Raw genomic sequence first — 26,529 nt, 5'->3', positions numbered from 1 at the left:
GAAATGTACTTCATGTTACCACAAGTCACACATTCTCAATGTCTAGTTTTAAAGCATGATTCAAAAGTAGTAGTGAAATTATTTTTCATTCCAGTGAATCAGAATGTAAATGAAACAAACCAGCAGTGAGTGTCAGCAACATGTCCTCAGACTGAACTATGTAGAGGTTTCAGGTTCATTTTGTTGATTCGGATTCTGTTAACCAAAACAGTTTTGTTGTAAACTAATTTATTAGAAATGTGTTATTTTCCAGATAATGACACTATCACTTAATAATATAATGTAATATGATTAACCAGACATTGTTATTTTCACAGGGTTAGACAAATAAACATAAACGTTTTGCATATTGTATACTCTATATTCTGTATGTTTTTAATTATGTGCTGTGCTAAATGCTTTGTATGTTCCTTTGGTGAGGTGACAATTATCTAACATAGACTAAATCGGACTTTAACTTTTAAGTAACTAAATCAGCATTGCGATCTCTGCTACACATGTGGGTAAACGGTTGAATGCCAGTCGAGTATAATGGGGCTGAAGGCACTACTGCTGGGGATTAAGCCTGAGAGTTCCCCCCCATTTTGATCACGCAGACTATATCTTATATCTTATTATTCAAGATGCCAACTGACTGGGGCTGCCGGAGGGGCCCCGGCGAGGGAGGGGGATTGTTGGGCTTTGGGTCGGGGCTGCGCTGAGCTGCCTCGGGGGTGTGTGGGGGTCTGGAGCTCGGGGCTTTGGAGCCACTGGGTCTGGGGCGGGTCTGCGCACGGGGGGGGGTGGGCCCCCCTGGACCCATCCTGGGGCTGGGCGGGTTTGTTGCTGACTCTGGGGTGCTGCCGGTGCTAGAGGGGCTCTTGCTATAAGCCCTGGGCTGGAGGGACCTGGCGTCCTCCTGCTTAGGGATGGGGGACAGGACTGAATGATGGGGCCAGTCAGGAATCTGGTCCCAGTGAGGAGGACCATTCTAGCCTCCCTATGACCTCCTTCACCTTCCCCCCTCACTACATACACCCTTAGGACTCTGGGGGGTGGGCAGGCTGCAGGGCGTTTGGTGGGTGGGGCTGCTTTATTGCGGCCTCGCCCTTCTTCCTCCCCCACTGGCCGCCCCTCAATTTTAATCACATTGCTCATTTCTGGGTGGGTGGTGTGTCCCTGGGCCTGGGGGCCCGTTGTCTCCTCTCCTCGCCTGGGGGGTGGTTGACTGGGGGGGCTGGGCCCCCATCCAGGGATGAGACTGGCCGTGAGGCTCGAGGGCTGCTGGCTCTGCCTGCACTCTGGGGAGGGATGCATCTGGCTGGGCTGGGGGACTGTTGGCCTGGTTCTCCCGCGTTATCGCTCCCTGGCAGCGGGGAGCTTCCCGGCACGGCTTTCTGCTGTTCTTCCTCGGGGTGGGGTGCAGCTTCCCCCGGGACATGCGGTCTGCGGTCCTTTGCGCTTTGGGGGATCGTGGGGTTCCCTGGCTACTGGGGGTGGGGGTCTCTGGGCGCTGCGCGGGTTGATCCGGTTGCGGTTTGAAGGGCTGCGGTGAGATTGTAGGGCGATTGTCGATGCATCTTGATGCATTGTGTTTTTTTTGTTTGTTTTTTCCTTCCCTGGGCAGGGTCTCTGGATGGCTGCTGGGCGTTTAGTTTGTGCATTGGAGTCTGGGGGAGGCATTTTCTCGTTGGCTTGGAGGGACCAGTTTGCGTCCCTGGTTTGCTTCGTTGGCCTTAGATCCATGCTTCCCCATTTCTCTGTCGGCCAGTTGTTGGACCCCTCTGGATACTGAAGAATAAATTTAGTTTTCGGGATGTGCAGTGTGGGTGCGGGGCAGGGCTGTGCTCCGGTTTATTCTGGGCTTGTGCCTGGAGTTCTCGGCCGTTGACGGGTGGGTGGGTTGGTGGTGGCATGCAGCTGAGCTGGTTGATTTTGCCTCGTTGCTGGTTTGGCTGGTGTTGCACGGCGGCCTGGGGGCATGCTGTACATGGGGGTTGTCAGCTGGTGCGGGCGGCCTTAGTGTTTCCGGCTGTTGGGGGGACGGTGGACTTTCATTGGCGGGTGCACGGTGACCTACGCGGTGTGTTTGCTGCCGGGCTGTTTCTCTCCGTTGGCTTTCGCTGTCATGTTCTGCCGCTCGCTCTATCTCGTTTGCCCGACCTCGCACGCGGGATTCGCGGGGGGCTGCCGAGCATTGGGTGTCGCAGTGCGCGCATTGGGCTCATCACTTGTGCACAATATTAAAGAGTCGCTTGCATTGTAAGCCATTGTCGATGGCTTTTACTTCATTTGAGCTAAGTTGCTTTGAACTGGGTGCCCGTAATCCTGTTCCGTGCGCGGCCGCCAAAGCAAAATCATGTATGTATTAGTGTCTGATGCTATTTTTTCGGATCATTGTCCTGTCATGTTTGATTTTGTTTTATACGATTTAGTAAAACCAACCGCTCCCGTGCGTCATGGCCGCACTCTTAAGCCCGATACCTCCTCGAGTTTTTCTTCTTTTTTTGCTGTTCATGTGCAAGCAAACAGCAGCTCCGCTGCCTCAGACAGGCAGAGCGCCGGTGGAAAAAGGATGGGCTGCAGGTGTCTTTTTTTTTTACAGGACAGCTGGAGAAACTATCAAAAAATTGTTAAAGCTAAACAAACACAATATTTTTCAGAAATAGTTTCTCAAAATGCCTACAATCCACGTGTGCTTTTTAAAACCATTGAGTCTGTGTTGAACCCTCCAATCCACCTCTATTGAATCTTTTTGATTGCAGAAAAGTCATTTGTGCTCAGTGGGAGGTAGACTTGTATATCATCTGCAAAACAATGAAATGCCACATTGTGCTTCTAAAAAATGGACCCGAGCGGAAGCATATACAGTGCAAATAAAACAGGGCTTAAAATTGCACCCTGAGGCAGGCTGAAATTTAGTGGCATTATTGAAGAGGAGTGCTCACCGAGATGGATTGAGAAGCTTCTGTTGGATAAAAATGATTTGAACCACTGAAGGGCAGTACCGTTAATGCTCTAGGCGAGATAAAAATGTGGCATGGTCTACAGTGTCAAATGCGGCTGTTAAATCTAAAAGCAACAGAACAGTAGATTTGCCTGAATCAGCAGCTAAAAAAAAATCATTTAAAACTTTTAAGAGGGCTGTTTCTGTGCTATGCTGGGATTTAAAACCAGATTGGAATATTTCAGTTAATTAAGAAAGCTGGACATGACTCCACAAATGTTTCAAATTATCGCCCTATTTCAAAGCTTCCTTTTTTATCAAAGTACATATGCAGCTAGTCTTTTCTGGAGGCACATGGCACTTTAGATATTTTTCAGTCAGGTTTTAAAGCATTTCATAGCACTCAGTCTGCACTTTTAAAGTTTTTAATGACCAGTTTTTAATGACAGATTCTGGTGATTCAGCCATTTTAGTGCTTTTAGATCTCACTGCTGCTTTCGACACAGTTGACCACACAATTCTTTTATCTCACATGGAAAACTGTGTGGGAGTCAGGGGGACTGCCCTGAAATGGTTCCAGTCATATCTTTCAGGGAGATGCTTCTTTGTTAAATTGGGGGACTCTACCTCATCAACTGCGCCTCTTAACAGTGGGGTCCCCCAGGGATCAATTCTTGGTCCTATTCATTTTGCACTGTACCTCCTTCCACTTGGAATAGTTTTTAAAAAGCATGGTATCTCCGATCATCTTTATGCTGATGATTGTCAAATTTATATGCCAATCAGAAAGCATGAAGGCAGCCCCCTGACACCCCTACTTGACTGTTCAAATGACGTCAAAGCGTGGTTAGCCCAAAATTTCTTATAACTAAATGAGAGTAAAACAGAGATCATGCAGTTTGGCCCCACTAACTCCATGATAGACTTGGGCCCCCTCAATGACTTTGTGCATCCTGTTGTAACTAACCTTGGGGTCAAAACAGACAGTAATTTTAAACTTGACAAACAAATAAATGCGGTTGTGAAATCTAGTTTTTATCATCTTCGCCTTTTAGCCAAAGTTAAAACGTTTTTGTCTTTTAACAGTTTTGAACAAGCTACACATGCTTTTATTTCTTCTCGTTTAGACTACTGTAATGCACTTTATATCGGTATAAATCACAACGCACTTTCACGCTTACAGTTTTTTCTGCAAAATTCTGCAGCACGTCTTTTAACAGGAACCAAAAAGCGCGCTCATATAACTCCAATTCTTGCCTCATTGCACTGGTTTGTTTTTAAAGCTGTGAATGGACTGGCCCCAACATATATCTCGGACTCATCCAAATTTATACGCCAGCGCGGTCACTGAAGTCAGAGGGCCAGCTCCAGCTTGCGGTCCCCAAGACAAGACTTAAAACTCGGGGGGACAGGGCCTTTTCTGTGGTTGGACCTAAACTCTGGACCGCTCTGCCCCTCCATGTCCGAACAGCCCCTACAGTTGAGTGTTTTAAGTCTCGTCTAAAGACACATTTTTATTCTTTGGCTTTTAACTCTGCGTGAGTTGTGTGGTCCTCTGATGTCTTTTATTGTTTTACTGTATTTTAGTATTTAAACCTGATGCTCTTATTTTGCTTTTACAAAATTTTAATTAATTGTTTTGTATGTTTGAGTCTTCTGTACAGCACTTTGGTAACTTTGTGTTTGTAAAATGTGCTATAGAAATAAAGTGGATTGGATGTACACACACACAACCATACAGACACATTCACCCACACGCACACAGACACACACAGTCTCACACATAGACACAAACAAATTTAGGTTGTCCCTGGTAGAATTATTCCTGATGCTTTTCTTTCAGTTACTTATTTAAATTAATTGTTATTATTCCAGCTCTCGTGGCTGTGCTGTGTTGCTTATTTAGTGTGTGTGACTGTTTCTTGTTTTCATTTTTCTCTTAGTTGTCTTACTATGTCAGCTGTTTATTGCTGCTCAGCTGGTTGTCTTTTACTATTATTATTATTTTTATTGTTTGTTTTTTGTTTGTTTTTGTTTGTTTGTTTGTTGTTGTTGTTCTCCTTCCCAAGCTCCCCTTTCTGTTCTATTGCAGGTTTCGTTGCTTTCTGCAATTGTTTCCCTCTGCTATTCCCTGTTGTCCCCACCTTCCATCCCCCTTCTCTTACAGGTCTTGTCCTTTCTCTGTGCTGTCTGTTTATGTCCCCCGATCCCCATGTCTGCCCCCCTGTCTGGCCCGGTGACAAATCAATACATAATTAAATAAATAATAGACAAAGGAGTATATTAATACTCTCTTGTTAAAGTAAAATCTGTCTGGCACAATATGGTATCCAGCTCATCATACTCTATACCAGGCTGCTGGGCAGGACAGGTTTTTAAAAAAAATAAATTTAAAAAAAGTCGTAAAGTCGTAACCATGGAGATCCCTCCCATCTCTACCTTCTATCCCACACAACGTGAGTCAGATATAACACGCGCTGATGGTTTTAGATAATAGTGTCAAAATGATAATCAGTAAAGAATAGCATATGTGATGCCCCTTATGATGTTTGATCAAAATAATTTATTTCTCCTAATTTAATGAAGGCACTGGGATAAAGTACATCTATCTGACAACAAGTCTAATGGCTAGGGGCAAACTGTTCATTAACTATTAACACCCTGAGCATAACCCTCTATCCATCCAAACTATTCCCTTCAAGGCAATAACTAGAAATTGATTTCTGTTACAGTAATACATGCATGTACCATCCTAGACCCTGACAATAGACAGAGTTACTTAGCAGTGCACTTCTCCCGAGTCATGGCCTAAGAGCAGAGTGGCTTCCCCGACATTAAACAGCCCATTACTAGACATTGATTGCAGTTAACACCAATGCCAGACCGTATTAATCGTTCCATCCTTCCGCTCTAGTGCCTCTGCGCAGATCTGAACCCAAGCACTTATCCGGGATCATTTAACAAGGTTCGAGGAAGTGAGGGGATTTCTGTCAGTGTATATCATATCACTCCTGCTGCACTGAGTTTAGTCCGGCTGTTTCTAAATGAGAGGAGTTAGAATGAAGAGAACGTTAGATATATAAGACAAATTGGATGTTTTGGTACTAACGAGGCAAATAGAGGAGCGGTTTGATGAAAGCAGTACCAGCAAGGTCATACAAGACTTGTCTGTTTGCACCAGCGAATTTGAGGTAATAGGCAGCAATTTCCACATGCGACCGTATAACAGGGGGGAAAAACTGAGAGCAAAGATGAGAGCGAAATACAATAAGGCGAGGAGTAAAAAGGAGAGAAGATAGAAGTCATAATTACAGTAGAGATAGCGAGGTGATGTACAGTATAAATGACAATGAGGAATACATCTTAAATACGATGGCGCCGTTATAGTGTTTCAGTCTAACTGCTATAAAGGATCAGTAATCCTACAAAGCTCTACCAGCTGCTTTCATTGATACACACCTGAGTTGACAAAAGCACTCCTGATACTGTATCATAAAAGAGCTGATTACCGTGCATTATGTATGTTATTCTTTCCATTCATAAGGGGAAAGAACAATGCTTAAACTATTACAGCCGTATGTGTTTTTATACACTTTTCCTGTTATCATTGCAAGCTGAACAAAGATTGATCCTGAATTGTTAGATCTGTTGAGTTGTGCACATTTACCACTGTTACAGCAGCTGCTGGCTGCCTTAGAGTAATAGTTGTGTTCTGGAGTTCTCTGAATGGTATGCAAATCCCAGCTGTGAGTCCCTGTTGAGGATTGGTTCCTCTGGACCTGGGACCGCCCACTTCCTGGTTGCTGTTTGCTGGCGTCTGTGATTGGTGTGGCCGAAGATCCGACCGAACCTGACAACCAGGACTCGCCAATCAACACCAGCTGGACTACAAATAGTTTGTGTCTCTGCAATTCGAGGCGACTGTGAGCCAGTGATCAGTATGCCTCGTTGTTGGTTGCGTACCCCTGTTAACAGTGAATTTCTTGAGTGTTGGCATTTACCTGTTTCTGTCGGTTGCCTGCCTAAGCGGCTTCCGTCAGTTTGAACCCTTGTAAATCACATAGTGTGAGTGGCACTCTTTTGGTTTGAGCATTGTCTGTTTGGTTACTTTACATTCTTGTAGAGCATATAGGTGCTGACCTCCTTTTGTTCTTCAGTGTTTTCTTTGAGTAGAGAGCTGACTTTGGACAATACCTCCTTTTGTTTCCTTTTTTTGTCAGTACCTATATAGCCTCCTTTTGTTGTGTTTTCTTGAGACAAATCATTTAATTAAAAATTTGACTTTAACCTAAATTCAGTTGTCCTTTACCACCTTCATTTCAATCCCAAATAACTTGTTACTGCCCTACCTTAACGAGCTGGTTGAAATACCACACATTTAGTATGGCAAAATATTTGCAACATGTGGTGTTAAAAAGATGTCAGCATGTTTTATGTGGATGTCCAGTCAGTGTTTATATTAACGTAGTCAACTATAGCAATAAATTCCCCAGCACGTGCTATATTGACAGAAAAAGCTGAGTTATCCTGCACGTGGAGCCATGCAGGTAGTGTCTATGAGTACCAGGATGCATTGCGCGCAAGCATCTGACGCCGAGCCCGCCCAACTTTCGACACTGATTGGACATCAACATAAAAGGTGCCAAATCTTCCCTTAAACAAACGAAGGGCAACCTACTGTCATGTATATTCACAGTTTCTGAATAATTTAAGAATTTTTTAAAAATTTTAAATCGCATGAGTAATTGCATGACTCTTACTAAAAACAATTTCCTCATCTAATTCTGATGTCAGTCTCACTATAACCACTTCATCTAGTGAGTGCTGAATAATGTAATGAGAATTTTTGTATTTCACAAAACCAGTTAGCAGTGACGCAGAATAAAACTGTAAAATGAAGAAAATAGCCAGCTTACTTGTTGATAGCAGAGCTGAGCTCATCCAGGCGCCGTGCGTCGGTGGTGGAGGTGTTGTCAAGTTTGGACAGACTGTCCATCCTCTTCAGAATAACCTCCAGCATGTCACTTATCTTCCTCAGCACACCACGTGACTCCACGCCTCCCAGCACTGAGTGGAGAGACAGGAGATGAATGAAAAGCTGGACAGTGAGGCACAAAACAAACTTGTAGAACAGAATGCACATTAATCACAAAGCCTGCAGCTCTTCTGGCTCACCATACTGTAGTTGATTTGGCTGTGTTATTGTTTTGGACAACTGTCTCTATACACTCCAATGCGATGCAGCTCAAAAGCAAATTCCCTTCTGCTATGTGCCAAACAATGCCAAAGTCCTCATTTGGATGTGTGGGAAAACACATCTAGCTTCTTCTGTATTGTCTATCAGAGTTCGGCTAGCTCAAGAAGTTGTAAGAAGAAAAAGTAGACAATTCTTCTGAAATTAAATATGTATTTAAAAAGATGCAACTTCTCTTAACCGGGATTATTGTGCAATATGGTTATGTAATAATACTTTTAGCTTAAAACCCTAAATGAAAAAGTGGTGCAGTATCACCTGTAGATTCATCCAATTTACCCACTCAACTTATCATGGCCAGTACTTCAAAAAGTTTGCCTCTGTGGTGCAGTTTGCTGATGCCACCTCACTGATTACATCAGTTTCCACCTGTCACCATTAATTAAAGCTAGGGTAGGCAACACTGCTAGATGTGCTAGGTAGGCAGACAGGCAGGAAGTCCAGCCAATCTTTTCATTTGGACCAAATTCATATTTTGGGTACCAACACACAATGTTCCCATATTCATGTAATTAAAAAACAATTATTGCCGAAGATGTGTTTTTAAATAGAAGTCAACTTGTCTGTTTCACACACTGAATATGTACTAAAAATGTGTTTTTAAAATCCAACTGAAATCACATTTCATCATCCTTTTTGCAGTCAAAAATAATGTCAACATGTTTAAAAATATATATTTTTTATTATTAAATGGAATTAAAAAAGCTATTTGGCAAAATATCAAAAATGCTCCTTTTCATCTCAGCTGGCTGTGTTTGATTGACCATAGTGAACCAGAGATAAAGAAGACTAACTGTAGCTACATGTCACGGGCAGACAGTGTGTTGTTAGTGTTACTGAAGAGTAAGGAGCACACCAGTATCTAAAAAACCCAAGTGACATTTGCAGGTCCGTTTACATGCTGTTTAACGTGCTGCAGCTGAGAAGCTAATTAGCTACCTAGCCTGCAAACTGATGTTAGCAGCGCACTTTTCCCTGTTGAATGTTTGTCTGGTCACTCGTTCAAAAGGCTACGGAGCAGGACAAAACATGTTGTCATGTTTGTAAGTTACAAGTACACTTAAGCAGGAAAGCTAATTCGGCTTTTGTGTTGTGCAGCGGGCTGCTGGGACTGTCTGCTTATACTACGCTGACGTCGCTGCTTTATGCAAGATTTAATGGGCTTTATTGCAATAAGGTCTCCATCCACATAGACAGATACTGGAGCAATAATTTGCCTAAAACTAGGGGCACCATCCTGAAACCAAAAAATACTAATTTCTCCCCTTTGGCTTCTAATTTTTTTTCTCAAAGGAGACAGTACAGTACAAGTGATTTACAGAGCAGATATTTGCTATAGCAGAGAAAACACTGCAATTCAATCTCAGATGGACTTCAGAGTATTGGGTTTGTTATTAACAATGTTTTCAGTCTTTTACATTTAATCCCCATATTTGCTTTGAGTTGACGTAAGGCTGTCAGATGTCATTTTCTGCATTTCTACATTTAACATCCAGTATGCTGACATACAAAGATAGTCCCTGATTCGAAAAGAAAAACTATTTTCCTCAAGAGAAAGACCACCCCTACCATAATACCACTTTAACCTCATGAGAGCTGCTCTTCTTCACATGTTATGTCTCATCTTGAAGTCTAAAACCAACAGTTTGATTATCTCAGTCTTTAACCTGTATATCTGCAGCTTGATCTCTCATTTCCTCTGCCAACAGCAGTGCACAGAACGCCCAGTGCTGTATTCTGATCTCTTGTCATAAACTGGCTTTTGTTAAGGCCAGACACTCTGGAGTCTGATGTCTGAATATGGGCTTACTTTTATATCCTTTGATACCCTTTGATATGAGAATGAGACTTTCACCAAGACCATGAGTTATGAAAAGCCAGGAACTAATTACGCCACAGCTCTCTTCCCCTTGCCTCTTCCTCACACTGTCTATGTGATGGCCAATTTATTTCTTTCACCTAGCATAGCAGAGAGGGCTAGCAGAGAGTGCATAGTCAGTGTTTGTGTGGAGCGATGAATACATCATTGGTTATCAGAGTTGAAAAGTGAGTCTTAACACATCAGCATGCACACACAGATGCAGCTCCAGAGACAGTGAGGGAGAGAGGTAGAATATACTCTGACTGGATAAAAGGTGTACAAGACCTCATTAGGATAATTACACAGACACTACTGGGGTCAGATTGAATCCAGTCATAATGGCCCAGAACGAGGAAGGTGACTGAGAGGTGGAGACGCAGACGGAAAGTTTTCTCATTTAAAGTCTTCTCAGAACTAATCTTTCCTATATACGTCTAATACATTATTTTTAAGTGCTAGAAAAAAGTGACAGAAGAATCTTATGATATAACAACGGCAAATGAGAATGACAACAGGAAAGTGTGGCTCCAGTAGTCAAAGCTTCCTTTGAGCAACACTCCTTTTCAAGAGAAGTGTGCAGTTTATCCTTTATTCCCCACTTTCAGCACATCTATATAAAGACACAAAGCAGTATAGTGAGATGTGCTTGGTATTTCAAGCACCAGAGTGACAGACCTTAATACTGTATATAAAATCATTACTTCAGCATTATTATTCATATTGCTACAATACACTGTGCCCCTTATAATGGTAATGGCTGCTTTCTGTTGGATATGGGGAGGAAGGAAAACATCAATGATAACATGCTTGACTGTTACATCACTAACTTTATCTACACCCTTAAAGGCCCTAAAAACATATTTTCATTTAATTAATTCTCAGCTCTCACGCTGAGTGAAGGGGTCCTACATGAACACACTATCTCTTCTCTTCCAAAATTAGAATAGTTCTGGTTATTTCACATTAGAGATCTCCGGCTGTGCTTTTTTTTTTGCCGCTGCAGCATTTGAAACAGAATCTAATGGTAGCTGTGGGGTTGCTTGCTTATGTTGCCAGGCCACTGCCAATCAAAGATGATCAAATCACACCCACACAGCCCTGATGAAGCAGATCAGCGTGAGTTTTTGAGGGTTGAACTCTTAATAAATAAAACCGTAGGATGTTTTTTCGTCCAAACTTAAGCTTTGATTGTTGCTTCCTTAATCATGAATATTTAATCTTATTGAGAAAAATAAGTAAGATTTGAAAACAAGTTTTCAGTGGCTTTAACACCTGGAAACAACGCCAACGTCCTGCATTATCAGATAAATAATTAAGACCAATGGTTAGAAAATAAGGCGAATAAAGGCGAATAAATAAAGTGTTCATACTAAAACCTAAAATTTTTAAAGACAGCAAATCAAGAGACAAAGGAAGGATCTAGCTTTTGGTAGTTTGTACACTGCAGATGCATTTTAACGTCAGGTGCAAGTCACACATTATAACACAAAGTAAAAAGAGCCTGAGGGAATCTGTCAACCTCAAAGTGATGCCATCTTTAGTGACCACTAGTGTTGTAGTCAAGACCGCCCAAAATGAGACCAAGTCAAGACCAAGACCAGGGTTTATCGAGACCGAGACAAGACCAAGACTTTTAGGGGCTGAGACCAAGTCGAGACCAAGACCAAGGGAGGGCGAGACCGAGTCAAGACCAACACCAGTACCCCACATTACATGACACACAGTAAAATGTGAAACGTGATCATAGATACTTCTCAAATTGATCTGAAAGATCCAGATTCCCATTAAAATACCCCCATACAAACACTAAGAGGCGAAATCAACGTAAGCATCTTTATTCAACGCTCCTTTTCCACGCTTACCATCGCGGGGAGGAGTGACAGTCGTTAACGGGAACAACACATTTTTAATTAGGGCTATTGGTTGCATTTGAAGCAATACATTTTACATCCAATCAAAGTTAGGATGTTAACAAATAAATCAGACAATGCAAAAGCAGTTTATTGATATTCCCAAAGTTATTGTCTTGAAATAAAATCCAGAGTTCTCAATGTCCGAGACCGAGACCAGACAGAGCACAAATGTCGTCGAGTCCAAGACAAGACCAAGATCATCAATATATGGTCTTAAGACCGGTCTCAAGACCAAGACCGGTCTCAAGTACTACAACACTAGTGACCACACACAGTGTTTCCCACAGAATGACAGTGTAACTGTGTCGGCAACCGCAGCCATGGGGTATTTTTCAATTTCTAGTATTTCACCATTTCAATTCTACCTGATTCTCCACCTCATTTTAGTGTCTAACCACTATTTGAATCTGCTCCCTTTCTCTTCACTTCTCTATTCCATATACACACACCTAGAACTCTGGTCTCTTACCAGCTTGCCCCGCCTCTTGGATGTGTCCGAAATCACCCACTATTCATTATATAGTGGACTATATAATGAGCTCGCCATTTTGTAGTGCTGTCTGAATGTATAGTGAGAATTGTTATACCACGTCCAGTCAAAGTATCCCAGAATGCATTTTGAAAAGTAGTGTACAACCGATGGTCACTAAACAAGCCCTATATTCCATCATGCATTGCGCTAATAGAAAAAAACAGCCCACCAACCGTTGGTCATTCTTTTTGTGTTACATGGTAGCTCCGCGTTAATCTTGAAAAGCTGCAGAGCTGCAGTCTCTATTCAACTTACACTGCAAATTTCCAGCTAAAATGAGGCGCTCTCACTCTCTCTCTCACCTGTCGGTCTTGTGCAAAGTTTTACGTGCATTACTTCTGCCGACAACTGCATGCACGTCGCGGTTCCTCGTGGGTCTATTTCAAGTAGCCGGCTATTTAAAAACGATAAAATATTTTTTGTTTGGTTCGTCAACGGTGATAAATTATCCGCATGTCCCGCAAGGTTCGGACAACACCACACAACACCAGTGAAGCCAGGTCTCCGTCTCTTCAGCAAGTGTTCCTCCACTGCCACTGCATACACGCTACGCTTATACATGTGCACTGACAACCCAGGGTTAGGTTTATTCACGCACTTCGAAAACATTTATTGAAAGTTTTATTCTTTTAACATGTTTATTTACATCATTATATGTTGAATTGTATATCGTAATAAGCTGTATATTAACTTATTGGGAGAAAACTGGTGGTTCTATGTAAATGTTCCATATCGCCAAAATGGCATGATCCTTGTTTCGCTGCGAAGCTTCGACTGTGAGATTGAGAGTCGAATCAGGCTCCGTCATCGAAGCATCGACTCTTTGACTATTCGGGGTCAGCCCTATACAGAACCTGCAATTCTGTTTTCACAGCACCAGCTGTGCTGCATTTGAAGGAAGCTTATTAATGATGTAGCCTATCGAAACGATCGCAACCAATGTGTTACTGAATGACATCTGCACTGTTGAGTTCACTGTTTACTGTCGCTTGTCTGTGTAACACAATAGATAACAACTCTCTCTTTGTTTCTCTGCACCATGCTAAAATTGGTCGCCAAATATACCTGGGCAGCTGTTAATATATCTATATGTGGGAAATGCTGACACATAATGCACTAAACAGCCTAATAAGATTCAAATTGGGACAAGAGGGACACACACGTCACAGTGTATTCTTCTGGCCTCCTATCACAGGCCTTGGCAGGGCCCATATTGACACTGCAAACACCTGGATTACTCTGTCCAACCACTCTATCAAACCACATGTCTGCTGCTTGACAGGCAATTACAGCCAATGGGCTGCAGTGCCTAACAGCTCTGGTGCAAGGTCATTGTCTGCCTCGATCTCTACCAACAGCTGAAGGAATCCTAAGTTCAGTGACTTATCTCCTCGGCGACAGAAGTATTCGTCTCAGACTGACAGTGTCATGTCCTTTGCCTTTGATGGATCACTATGACAGAGTGTGCCGGTGGGTCGCTCTGGTGACATCTTTGTGATTGGCTGATAATGGATAGCATCTATATTAAGAGTCAAGCAAACTGAAGGAAAATACAGGAATATCTAATGTTCAGTGTTTCGCCCACATATAACAAGCTTAAAAAGCTTGCAGACCAACCTACACACACTTTTTGAGCTGATTCAGCCTGCTAAGTTCATCCTAAATTTGGTACTTTGAATTATGGTTTAATATGGGTGATTCCCTTTGTTGTTGGCTGTTAATCAACTATATGGAGATATAAAATTAATTTTAAAAAAACACCAAAGTACTATTACAATACAGATAACAGCCTCAAACAGCTGTGAAGTTCAGCAGTGCTGCGAAGGGAGCAAATGGGAATGATTCAAAAAAAAGTCTGAAGGTTTACGAGATTCAGCAAGTTAATAGAGCTTTCATATGTTCCTGTGGTTTAATGTGTCAAATGTCATATCAAGTCAGGGGGCTAATTGCTCTCTGTGTGTCTTTTTCTTCACGAATCTGTGTGTCAAAATTTAGTCACAGATGCTGCCCACCCGTGGATGGCAAATTGCTAGCTGTAACAAATGAGGTCTGTCTTTAAAAGCTGATCCTTGATGCGATTTCATTGTGCACCTTGATGAAAGACACACTGAAAATCTTTTTAATGTGTTTGACCAGTGGTGACCAACTACCAATTTAAAAAGGAGAAATGACAATATTCCGATCACTTGCTTAAATTATACCATTATACCACAGAAAATGACTGCCCTTACCTGCTTTCATCTGACGAAACCTCGTCCAGATCTCACTGGTGTAATGTATTTGTGAGTGAAGAACACTGTGATCACATATACTGTATGTAATGGACAGAAGTGGAAAGAAGATAATCAGCAGCAACGTTACTGCAGAGATGGAGATGGTTTGACTCGTTCAAAGGACAGTGGAGTCAAAAACAGGAAACTGTGTGTGACACTGGCATTAGAGACTAAATAGCGCCTGGAAAACACTGATAGCAGAAATCAAAATGTGAAAGAAAAGAAGCAACAAGAGGAAGATGAACAAAGAACAAGACAACCCAGATCAAAAAGAAGTGCTCTTAAAGGCACTGAAAATGTACAAGTAATTCACATAGTATGCTTATAGTACATACTGCTAACATGCTTACTATATTAAAGATATAGTCTCCTGAGCTTTAACATACTTCTCAAAAGTATACTTTGAATAAATTGGTAATAAATATATACTTAATCAAACATAAATATGCTTAAATAAAAGCATATTTTTCACAACATTTTAGTCTAATTATTAATATATTTATTTAACTCTTAGTAAATACTATTTAGGTGTATTTTGTGGAAGTACATTGTTAAACAATTACACTTCTAGTGGGTTAAAAATATATTTATGCCAAATATGCTTCATTGTGTAGGCAAAATATTGTAATTATTTATGTAATTACCACATGTTTCAGCCTGATTTCTAGAAGTATGATTTTTAATATATTTTTCAAAAGCATATTATTTCTTATATTTTTTTTAATTTCTTTTCTTTCTTTTATTTTTTTCAAATCAGGTAAATAGCTAGTTGAGATCAGAGACCTCTTTCATAAGGGTAACCTGGCCAAGAAGGAAGCAGCACATGTTGTTAACTTAACAAACAAAGAACAACAACATATAGTAATAAGCATACTTTAAATCACATCATTTGTAAACACACATGTGTACACAGGGGCGAAGTGTGCCCTCGCACCCAGGCCACTAGCGCAGTGTTTTCAATTTGACCAATCAGAATCAAGGTTTTCAAATTGATGACCCAATCACACAGCATGAAAGTCTGCTTCACGGAAGTTAACGTGTGCTTGAGAGGGAAGCTATTTTTGGCCAGAAATCATTTTGTTTCTCAGGTTTCCTTTGTTTTGACTCGGACTTGGTGAAGGTGGACACCACAGACATAATAAGAAAAGAACACAGAAGAGAAGAATATCCGGTCAGCTCCCTGCAGAAGTTAAATGTGAAAAGAGCTAAAGAGGTGTGAGAGCAGGAGAGGACAGATGCAGATACTGCTGGAAAAATCCTCAAAGTTTATTGTTATTATTGTTAGCAAGATAACACAATTGTGTAAGTTAACTAAAGTTGAGCTCACTCTGGGTTTGAAAATATTTTCCTTGGTGGATAGCGCTGGTGTGCATTATTCTAGCACGTGGATTTATATATTTATTAGCTAACGTTAGTTAGCATTTTAATAGCTTCATAATCGTTACGTCATTAACGTTAGAGTAATGTACTGCTTTTTGCTGTAAGGCAGTTTTTAATGTTACTAAAATTTCAGTAATATACAGTCTCAGTAACACTGTTGCTGGAATTTGATGCATGAGATTTTAAAAAGGTAGGCCTGTGCATGCGTGTGTATGAGCCCTCAATTCTGCTTTTGCACTGATAAAATGACCATTGAGGTCTCTATTAGAGTAATAAATGCTACTAATATGTTGCTGTCTGTGTGCTAAAGAATAGGTTCACATTTGTATAGTCTACCTTAATACTCACATGTACATGTTTACAGTAAGTTCTTGGTCACTGTAATCATTATTCCTGCCCATATAGTCTGTAAAGACATCACCACAGTTGTCATTTTTGTATAAATTCATTCTAAAGTTTAGCTGAAGCTACTATGAATCATCAGCTAAGCATCTGCATTAGACTATTTAAAAGTGGATATCTTTTAAAGGCACACTGTTTTTCTTTTTAGAGATTTCTCTTCTCTGCAACCATGGAGGGGGTAATCATTACAGTGACACAGGTATGTGAGAATTGTTGCTTGAAATAATGTTTTTGTGTACTGCAATGCCTGACCACATGATCTAATAGCATGTGATGTTTTGTATGGTCATAGATCCTGTATTCAACTTTTGAACCTACCCTTTGCCAACTTTAACCAACTTAATGCTGCAGAGTTGGAATTTCCTGCCTTAGCTCAAGAAAATTAAATAAAGAATAATAATAAAGTTTTGCTATAAGAATAGAGTTACAGTGTTTATAATGATAAGCAAATGAAGAACTAAACTAGGTGGAAGTACTGGCCTAACTGAATATTTATTATATGTCATTTGCAACTGCATTTCTTTTCTTTTAGAGCATCCTGGTATCGTTGCCTCACTCAGATTGCTTAGAGGCCACAAAAACCTCAAAGGACCAGCCAGACACTGACAAGCTCAATGTGCTCATAGGTATGTCTGGCTCCTGCACACGATCACTGTTTTTGCTCTCACTGCATGTCAACAGGGTCAGACTAAAGAAACAAATATTCTTGTGAAAAAATAAGTATATTTAAAATATTGTTATACATTAAGTAATTGGCTACTTTTGTACTTCTACTACAAATTGCCTGCTGTGTAATGTAAAATGACATGTAGACAGCACAGTTGTTAAGCAGGTCTGAATGTTTGTGTTATTTGTTGTACCTGTTTAATAACATTTCATCATATACAGCTCCTCGGCTGAATGTACAGTAGTGTTTATGTAATGTTTTTGATCCTGTTGTAATGGAAGAACTGAGCATTAACTCTTTTCCACCACTCCCTTGTGGAAAACCATTTCACCTGAACCTAAACGATTAGCATTATCAGAATAATTAGACATGATGTCATATTGTGTTTCAGCAACTTTAAACAAAATAAAAAATCAGACAATGGTTGTTAGTTCATTAGAGGTAATATTGCTTTGATATAGACAAAATATTTCCTTTTCCCTTCCACAGATGGTGTGTGATAAAGCAGTTTCCAAATCCCATAATGTCTGCAGTCGCAGAAAATGCAACGAGTCCTACTCAAAGATAACCGACCCTCCACTCCAAGGATAAGGATTGTGACATTTTTCAGTATCAGTTTGGATCCACCATTTGTACTGTATGCTTGTGAGTACCTTCACTACAGTTGAGTAAGCGCTTGGACTGCCATACCAACGAGCCTGGCTCTTTGCCTTTGCTTTCAAAGTTGCATGTTTGGTACCCTGTAGACCTGTGTTTGAATATGGGTAGGGTGACCGCTCTCGCCTTTGGCCGCATATGGTGTCAGGAGTGGGATGGCTTGCTGTGAGGTCATCTGAGCTGTGCCCAGTGTCCGAACCACATGAGGGACCCCCATGGGTAACATTGATGATGGGATGTGTATAGTGTACTTTTCAGTAATACTGATCATATGTCATCATTTTACTGATTTTATCTTATTTGAAGGTGTTTTGATCAAGTTGTGATACTTGCTGCTATACCTTCTAATGTACAGGAATTTATTTTTGTAATGTACACAAAATTAAAGTTTTTTAGTTGTCTGTATGTGTGTGTGTTATTATTATTATTATTATGCTAAAAAGGCATTTTGCAAGGTATGTTTCACTTGTACTAAAACACACTACGGTGCCTGCTGAAAGCAAATTTAAGGTCAAGAGTTCAATGAGCTTATAATAGTGATGGTGGCCTTAAGGAATAAAATACCAAATTTAGTACATCTGAAGAAACAATCTAGCCAAAGGCATTATGACACAGACTGTACTAGTGCTGTAGTCAGCCGTGTTTGTGAGTTGTGCCAATTATAATGCATTGTGTACCAGTTTTGTGTTAATAAGGGCTTTGTGTTGAACTTGCTCATCTTGATCAATGCATGCGTTTATTTGGGTAAAGTTGATTGGTGTGTCACTGCCCTGGAGTTCCAATTATGCTGAAATGCCACCTTTGATCCCAAGAAAATTATAACATGGAAGATTAAAAAATGGGTAGAAAAGTGCAGACTTCCAAACTGGCACCAAATAATAAACTTTAATATTTACCAAATATTTACTTTAATTAGACTTGCGCTGCAAGTTATTTACTATGCATGAAGGAATAACTTATCTCAAGAGATCAAACAAAAGTTGTTTTTGGGCCTTCAGTCAAGGATCTAGCGCAGAGCTGCTTTACTCAGTAAACTACCTGTTTGTATTTGTGTAAGATAAATGCAGCCTTAAGATTCAATGAGAGTGAAAGCAGTGAGCTAGCAGAGCCACACTGCTGGCATATTATTTCATGCCATGTTTGGTTTCCCCCGACTGGCAAGGGGTGGAATAAATCAACACACACACACACACACACACACACCCACACACACACACAGTGTCCTGCTTTGGCCACCATATTGGACTGAATATTTAGTGTCACGGCACATTATATTTCTCCTGAGGACTGAAACGCATGAAGCGTGAACAGAATCCTTGTTAGCGTCTCTAAACAGACTACTGAAAACTGAGAGGGAGACTTTTCGTGTATGTGTACTGTATGTGTGTGTGTATATGTGTGTGCATGTACTGTAGCCTACACAGAATGTTGGCCGTTTTCCCTCATCCAATTTCAGCATCTGAGCAGCAGAATCTTGACAGTGGGAACAATAAACATTAGTGAAATGAAATCGCCAGCCAAATGCAGCTTCACTAAGAATCCATAGAGAATACTAAAACTAATATAATAAGTCACTCTATGTGTCTGTGTGTACGTGCTTATAAAATGAGTCCATGAAATAGCCACAGCGTATCCGTCTGCTTGACTTTATGGTAATGGAAATGACAGAAAGGGTCACACAATACAAAAAAGCTATGACTTCCCTCCATCAAATCCTTTTATGTCACTTCAAAAATATTTCACCCGGGCTGGGAACAGCATTTGTCTGTGTCAGTTGCACTATAAAAATTTACTTTTCATATCCCAGCACAGTAGGGTGCAGCACCGGCAGGGTGTGTTTATATCTCTATGACTAAGGCATACATTGTGTACAGGTTAGAATACATAAGGGATTCCTCTATTACAGTTGAATGCTAAAAAAAAAAAGAGAGAGTTTAAAGCAGTGGGGTTCCTCACATTAAAGCTGTGTGATTGTGCCCTGAAGTGATTTGGCAGCCTGTGTGAGAAAGTGTGTTTGTTTATCTTTGTAAAAAGGACAGAGGTCATAGAGAGGGCACTCTATAGCAGGGTGAAAGTTTTTTTTTTTCCCACTGCTTGAATTGAATTGAATTTAACTGAATTACACTGAACAAATTATGGCAATAAAAAAACCCACCACGCTGTTACATGTGTGTGTTCTAATTCAGTGTATGACAGAGGTGTTTAGATTTGTATTAGCAAAGCCCGAGTGTATTGAACAACTAATACTGACAGTCTAGAACTACAAATCAAACACGATATGATGCCATAAAAATAGCATTTTGAAAATGATGAAATCCGATTGGGAAAAACACAGCTGAAAGAAGTGAGGAATAAGTATTCACCTGCAGCGGAGTTATGGCACTTTGAAAACGTTTCACTGTCTCCACATATCAAGCGCGATTGAGCTCCGTCTTTGAAAATGAAACTGTCTTGAAGCAAACTCTCTACCATTTTATATGTTGTGGGTTTGTGAGACAGCTCTGAACTATAATCCTTCCTACGGTGAGACCACCTATCATTTGTGTGTGTGTGTGGCAGGTAGGTGCAACACCATGCAAGTGTGTCTATATGTCTCTTTAAGCAAGGCTGCAGCTGCACACAACACACAAAGAGTGACTTACTCGTATGTGAGTGCACACAAACATACACATACACATCTGTGTGCATGGGGTATTATGTGTGCCAGAGCAGGATGGTATTTTGATTGGCTGTGGGGGTGTTTGCATATTCATGAGAAGAAAAACCATTTGTGGTTTGATGAATGCCGTCAGAAGGGCCTGCTGGATAGGAGTTGCCACAGCTAAATTAACCTGAAACCCATGTCACGTTTTCACAGGAGCGCGCGCGCACACACAGACACACACACACAGATTGACAGAGCAGATTGAAAGTTATTTAAAGAGGAATAAACACCCCAAAACAAGAACTGTTATTTATTTCACACTCTAAAGTCAATGTATAAAAATTTCTTTGGAAATAGGGGAAGCAAGACTTGAATTGATGATGTCACATGATACATTATGGAGATGTTTTATCAGTGGTTACTAACTCTGTGGGCTCATAAATGTTTTGTTTGAGATATTCCATCCCACTGAATATAATTTGAATGCAGGGCTTCCAGCTGTGACTCAGAAAATACAGTGGCATCCCAGTAAAATCACAGCGGGTGCTGTCTTGGTGTCCTGGCTGTTGTTTCCCATTACCCACCAGCTCTGGGATTCGTCCCGAGATTAGATCATCATCACATCATCGCAGTCTGTCTTGGCTCCTCAGGTTAAAGAGAGACTTAGAGGCTGTACAATCCTAATCTACAGCTGATACACACACACACACGCGCGCGTACAAATTAATTCACACAAGATGCATGTTAACCTGTGCATACGCCATATCTCCCCACCCTCATCCTCCTCACTTCTCCCCAGCTTCATTTTCACCCCTCACGTGTCCCTAAACCCTCTTCCTTCCTCTCTCTCAACCTTGTGCTTTTCTCTTGTCGTCCTGCTCAGCTCCTATTCTTCCTCCTTCAACTAATTCTTCACCCTCCCTCTGCTCTGCAGTAAAGGGAACAACACAATCACCACTAAGACCCCTCTCTCATCCCTCAGTGGGCTGACGCACAGACAGACAGACAGGTGCTTAATGCCCCGCTACCACTCCAATCTCCAGTACATCTCCTCTCCTCATTTTCACACCCACATTCAATTACTACAAATTACATGCAGTTTAATTATTATGGTGCAGGGGCTCTACTGTTCATTAGCTAAAGAACGGCAGGACTGAAAAGAGTGGGATGGGTTTTTTTTAGCTGCACAATGGGAATGGAAATATACGGTTGGAGTAGGGTTTTGGCAAATGAAAATGCAGCAAATGAAGCATGAAGGAAGTGAAATATTATGCTGGCAATAAAATAAACACAATGAATACCAATGATCTAAAAGACAATTTAATAAGTAAGGCCGCAAATGATGGGGTGATCAATAAGCTATTTTGAACCCTACAGAATATAATAGAAAATAATAGAATAGAACCAGCTGGCGATGGTGAAAACCCCCCACTTTGCTCTATTTTAATTCCCGCTCTTGATTCAGCTTTTCAAATATTTATTGTTCATCTGGTTTTGACATTTTCTCACCATTCATTCAGCAATGTCAAGGCAAATTGGATTTCATGAAGGCAGATGGGATAGATGAGAGGATATTAAAAGACACAAAGACGGGGAGACAGCTTCACTGCCTATTAATGCTGACAGTTTCTGTCACTCCTCTTTTGAGCATTCCTCTATTTCAAAGTGATCGAGAAGGGGATGAAGAAAGAATCCTGTATGGCGGTAATCCAACTCTTGGTGTCTCAATAGTTCAGCTTCAATTCAACCATCAGTCATCCTCTTCCCCCTCCTTTCCTAAACTGCACTCGCTTATAGAGCGCCTGTAAGCTGTTGTTTTATTCGATTTGCACTTTTTGTTTTGACAATGTCACATTCAAAGTGGACAAGATCTTTCACTCACTCTTTTTTCCACCCCTTGCCCATTATATTTCATTCTCTATCCCATTCATTAGTTTTCACCATTTATCTTGCTGTCATCTTGAGTTATCATAGTTTATTTTATGATGATGACAGAGGATGAAAAACTGGCATCACTGAGCTTGCAGACACACATGCAAACACACACCCACACCAAGCACTTGAGACGGACAAATAAAAAACAATATTTGAAGAGAGACCAAATTGGATATATACACATACGAAGAATGAAAGGCTAATCTGTTGACAAGTACATAGCGTCTGCATGTGTGGGTGTGTTTGTTTTTTGATGAAACTGTGATGAAATGGGGTGATAGCCATGGTTGTTTCAAACCACAATTTCAAATACAAATCAATGGGTTTCTTCATCAGACAGCGTTATTCTTTTTGTAATTACAGATGAACAAAGTGTTTATCTTCTGAAGTAAATGGTGACATTTACAAGTGTTGACCTCCCTTTTGATTTCTAACACACACACGTGTCATATATGAGAACACACAAACACACTTATCCTCGTGCACCATCCTGACAAGCTTGACAGACACAAGCCGTGGCCCTTATTACAATTTCCGCCACCTACTGAAGTTGCTGTCTCTCAGAAAGCATTTCTCTGTTGACTTTCACTACTTCAGCACAGCTCTGCTGCTCTGTGCAGACAGACACACAGCTGCAGGGGCTCCTTTCACCACAACCACGTCAATGTGTGTTAGTGTGACAGGGCGTTGTGGTTCACACAGAGGCAGCAGAGGATGGGTTTAGTGGGTGTGAGTGTGTATGTGCTAGATGGGGGTATCTAAGAATTTAGACGGGAAATATGTGTGACATGACCTTTTTACTGTTCTGTGTGGCTGAGAATGAATATTTGGCTACAGTGTGTTAACAAATGTGTTAGTCTCAGAGAAATTTCCTGGAAATATGTGGGTGAAGAAAGAACTGTTTGGGGTGGATTTTAGACCTGCGATGGACTGGCGACCTGTCCAGGGTGTACCCCGCCTTTCGCCCAATGTCAGCTGGGATTGGCTCCAGCCCCCCGCGACCCTGTGCGCAGGATAAGCGATTGACGATGGATCCATGATTTTAGTTAAATTTAATTACCTTGACCAACAGACACTGGCTGATTTTGCCTTTTTTGTCAACCAATCGATCACAGCCTGGATGAGCGGGACAAAAGATTGACATGCTACAGCAAAACTTTCAAATGTTGAACTCGTTTTGCATAAATGGTTATGATTATTGACGAGTTATCACTTAGCATTAACAAATTAGAGACTAACTCAACCACCATTTAGAGCGTTTTTTTTTTCAAAAGGATGTAATGAATGAAAATGTATTAATATACTGTAAGTATAATGTTAATATATTAACTATATTGATTATAATTTCATATATTAGTATACTATATAGCTTACCACTAGTATAATATTAATTCCAGTTATAGCAGTTTCATTTCATTACCATATTATTAAGTGCCAAGTGGAATTTATCAAACTCAGTTTCCTAATCTTAATTATAACTTGGATGGGCCAGAATGCAATTTACAAATTGGAAAAAAGGTAATTATGGTTACTCAGATATGACATGAACAAGTCTTAAAAAGCAGCACTACTCCCATCACCGGGTAGGACTGAAGAACCTCTCAGATCGAATGAAAAATGTCTTTAATTAAAACTGCAGGTCAGTGATTTGGATGCAACTTGTTCCAGACTAGGCTTATGTTGTTCTGAACTGGAATCAATGTTTGACAAGCTAAATTAAACAGCAGGTGAAGTAAGTGAAAAAACTAATGTAAACATTATTCATTTTCACCTATTTTCTGCTAACCATACACTGTAAAAAAAAAGGCCTGTGAAATCCACAGTAATTTACTGTGTTTGTGCACAGTTAGTTACAGTATACTAATACACAGTAACATATTGTGTAATCAAAGAGAAAATCACAGTAATCAGGTTGCTACCCTACATAATCACAGTAACCAACAATATACTGTAGATAATCACAGTAACCAACATTGTACTGTAGATAATCACAGTAATGATTGTTGTACTGTAGATAATCACAGTAACCAACAGTGTGCTGTGAAAATCACAGTAATGATCACTGTGCTGTAGATAATCACAGTAACCAACATTGTACTGTGGATAATCACAGTAATGATTGTTGTACTGTAGATAGTCACATTAACCAACAGAGTGCTGTGAAAATCACAGTTGTCAATTTAACACCATAGATAATCACAGTAAATGACAGTGTCATGCAAAAACAAAAAATCATAGATATGCTCCTCAGAACAGTACAGAGGGAAAAGTAAATGCTCTGTATTTGTATAGCGCCTTTCTAGTCTTTTCGACCACTCAAAGCGCTTTTACACTACACCATTCACGCACATTTATACACTGATCCTAAGTGCTCAAACAGAAAGTAACATTCACACACATTCATACACTGGCGGAACAGCTGCCAGGGGCAATTCGGGGTTCAGCATCTTGCCCAAGAACACTTCGACATGCAGCCTGGAGGAGCCAGGGATCAAACTGCCGACCTTCCAATTAACAGGTAACCTGCTTTATCTCCTGAGCCACAGCCTCCCCAGTGCAAATGCTTTTTTACTACACGTTGACTTTTGTGGTCTAAATATTTTTCGATATATAGATCTTTGTCTCAAATAATGTCATCAGACCCCACTTATTTCTGTTTGTGGCTAGATCTATTATTTATTTATATGTAAAGTATTTATATAATTATTTGTATCTGTAAAATGGTTGTGTTTAAAGTAAGTGGCAATCCAAATCTATTAATACAGATATATAGTGCAAATCAAACAAAGGATACTTTTGAATTAAATCTATTTTTATTTCTTTTAGGATTAAATCAATTTGGCTGATTTTAATTTTTTTCTCATTATTTTATGATTAATATGAGTTTATGCAGCATTATCAAGCCTGGGTAGCCTACAAACACAGTCTCACATTAAAATGTATCTCAGCTACACTGGTCCACATTGCAAAACGTACGTTTACAATGACAGCTCTAAAAGTGTGTGGTTGTTGCATTTAAAAAAAAAATATATTTTTTGCCTATTCTTCTCTCTTCTCTTTTCACGTTTGGCGTCCAATTCACTTGACTCTCTCAAGTATCCTGCGTGAGAACAAAAAACATGGCGAACATTTCTCTCATTTTCCTGCTGAATCCCACCGGTAACCAGCCTGTGACAGCAGTAGACCTGTGGGGGGCAGCAATTTTTCAGAAAGGCATCCAGTCTTCCAGAAATACAGAAAAATGTAGAAGAAGGTGACCATCGTTACAATTTGTTTAGGCCACAAAGTTCTTCACTTCAGCATTTAAGCGATCTTAACGTGGCGGTTTGAACATGCTTTGAAAGCTCACTGCTTCCATTTCATGTCATTGAAAGGACTGTTTGTGTCAGTGTGCATAGGGTTCACTTGCGTATCACTGTGTGATTGTGCGATGTGTTAGTTCACAGGTGGAAAGCTGTGGTTGATGCTATGGTTGTGAACGCGGTCTTCTTGGGCGGCTTTCAAATTCAGAGCTGTGCAACGCAGTGATTTTATGGTGGTGCAACAGTCGAGATCCAGAGAGAAATATTGTTGGAGGAAGAGTATTTTTCACAACAAGGCCATTTTTGCAACGTGAAGGAGGAGTGGAGCAGCAACCCAGGTAGAAGGTGACGTTCCCGTGATCATGGGTAACGTTCTTTAAAAATTCTCTAAAGGTGACGAACATTTCGAACCTTTACAGAACATTAGGGATGTTTCTGAAACATCCTCTTTTGGTAATGAAAGTGCTGCAGTTCAACGTTCCTTATATGATATATATATATATATATATATATTATGGTCACACAATAACGTTACAAAGAGGACGTAATCAGAATGTTCTCATATGGGTCTAAGTTGGTCATATAATGACGTTCTTTATGTGACTTCAGGGGAACGTTCCATATTGGTTATTTTATGGTCACATAGAAATGTTAGAAAGAGGTCCTAATAAGAATATACCCATGTGGTCCTCTGTTGGCCATATGAGAATGTTTTGTTACTAACTTAATCAGAACGTTCTCATATATGTCTAAGTTGGTCATATTATAACGTTCCTCATATGA

The 26,529-nt window shown here is 40.5% G+C and overlaps 1 protein-coding gene across 1 annotated transcript in view; it reads right to left on the bottom strand.

Annotated features, from left to right (window-relative positions):
- The window catches only part of LOC123969708 (alpha-1,6-mannosylglycoprotein 6-beta-N-acetylglucosaminyltransferase B-like), a 153,887-nt gene that overhangs the window by 90,630 nt on the left and 36,728 nt on the right, over positions 1–26,529 (bottom strand). Inside the window, exon 3 of the mRNA XM_046047335.1 lies at positions 7,843–7,993. Coding sequence (XP_045903291.1) covers positions 7,843–7,993 — 151 coding nt within the window. The remainder of the gene's footprint in view (positions 1–7,842; positions 7,994–26,529) is intronic.

The sequence above is a fragment of the Micropterus dolomieu genome, linkage group LG04 (assembly GCF_021292245.1).
Source record: "Micropterus dolomieu isolate WLL.071019.BEF.003 ecotype Adirondacks linkage group LG04, ASM2129224v1, whole genome shotgun sequence".
Taxonomy (NCBI): domain Eukaryota; kingdom Metazoa; phylum Chordata; class Actinopteri; order Centrarchiformes; family Centrarchidae; genus Micropterus; species Micropterus dolomieu.
This window is presented reverse-complemented; position numbering and strand designations above follow the sequence as displayed.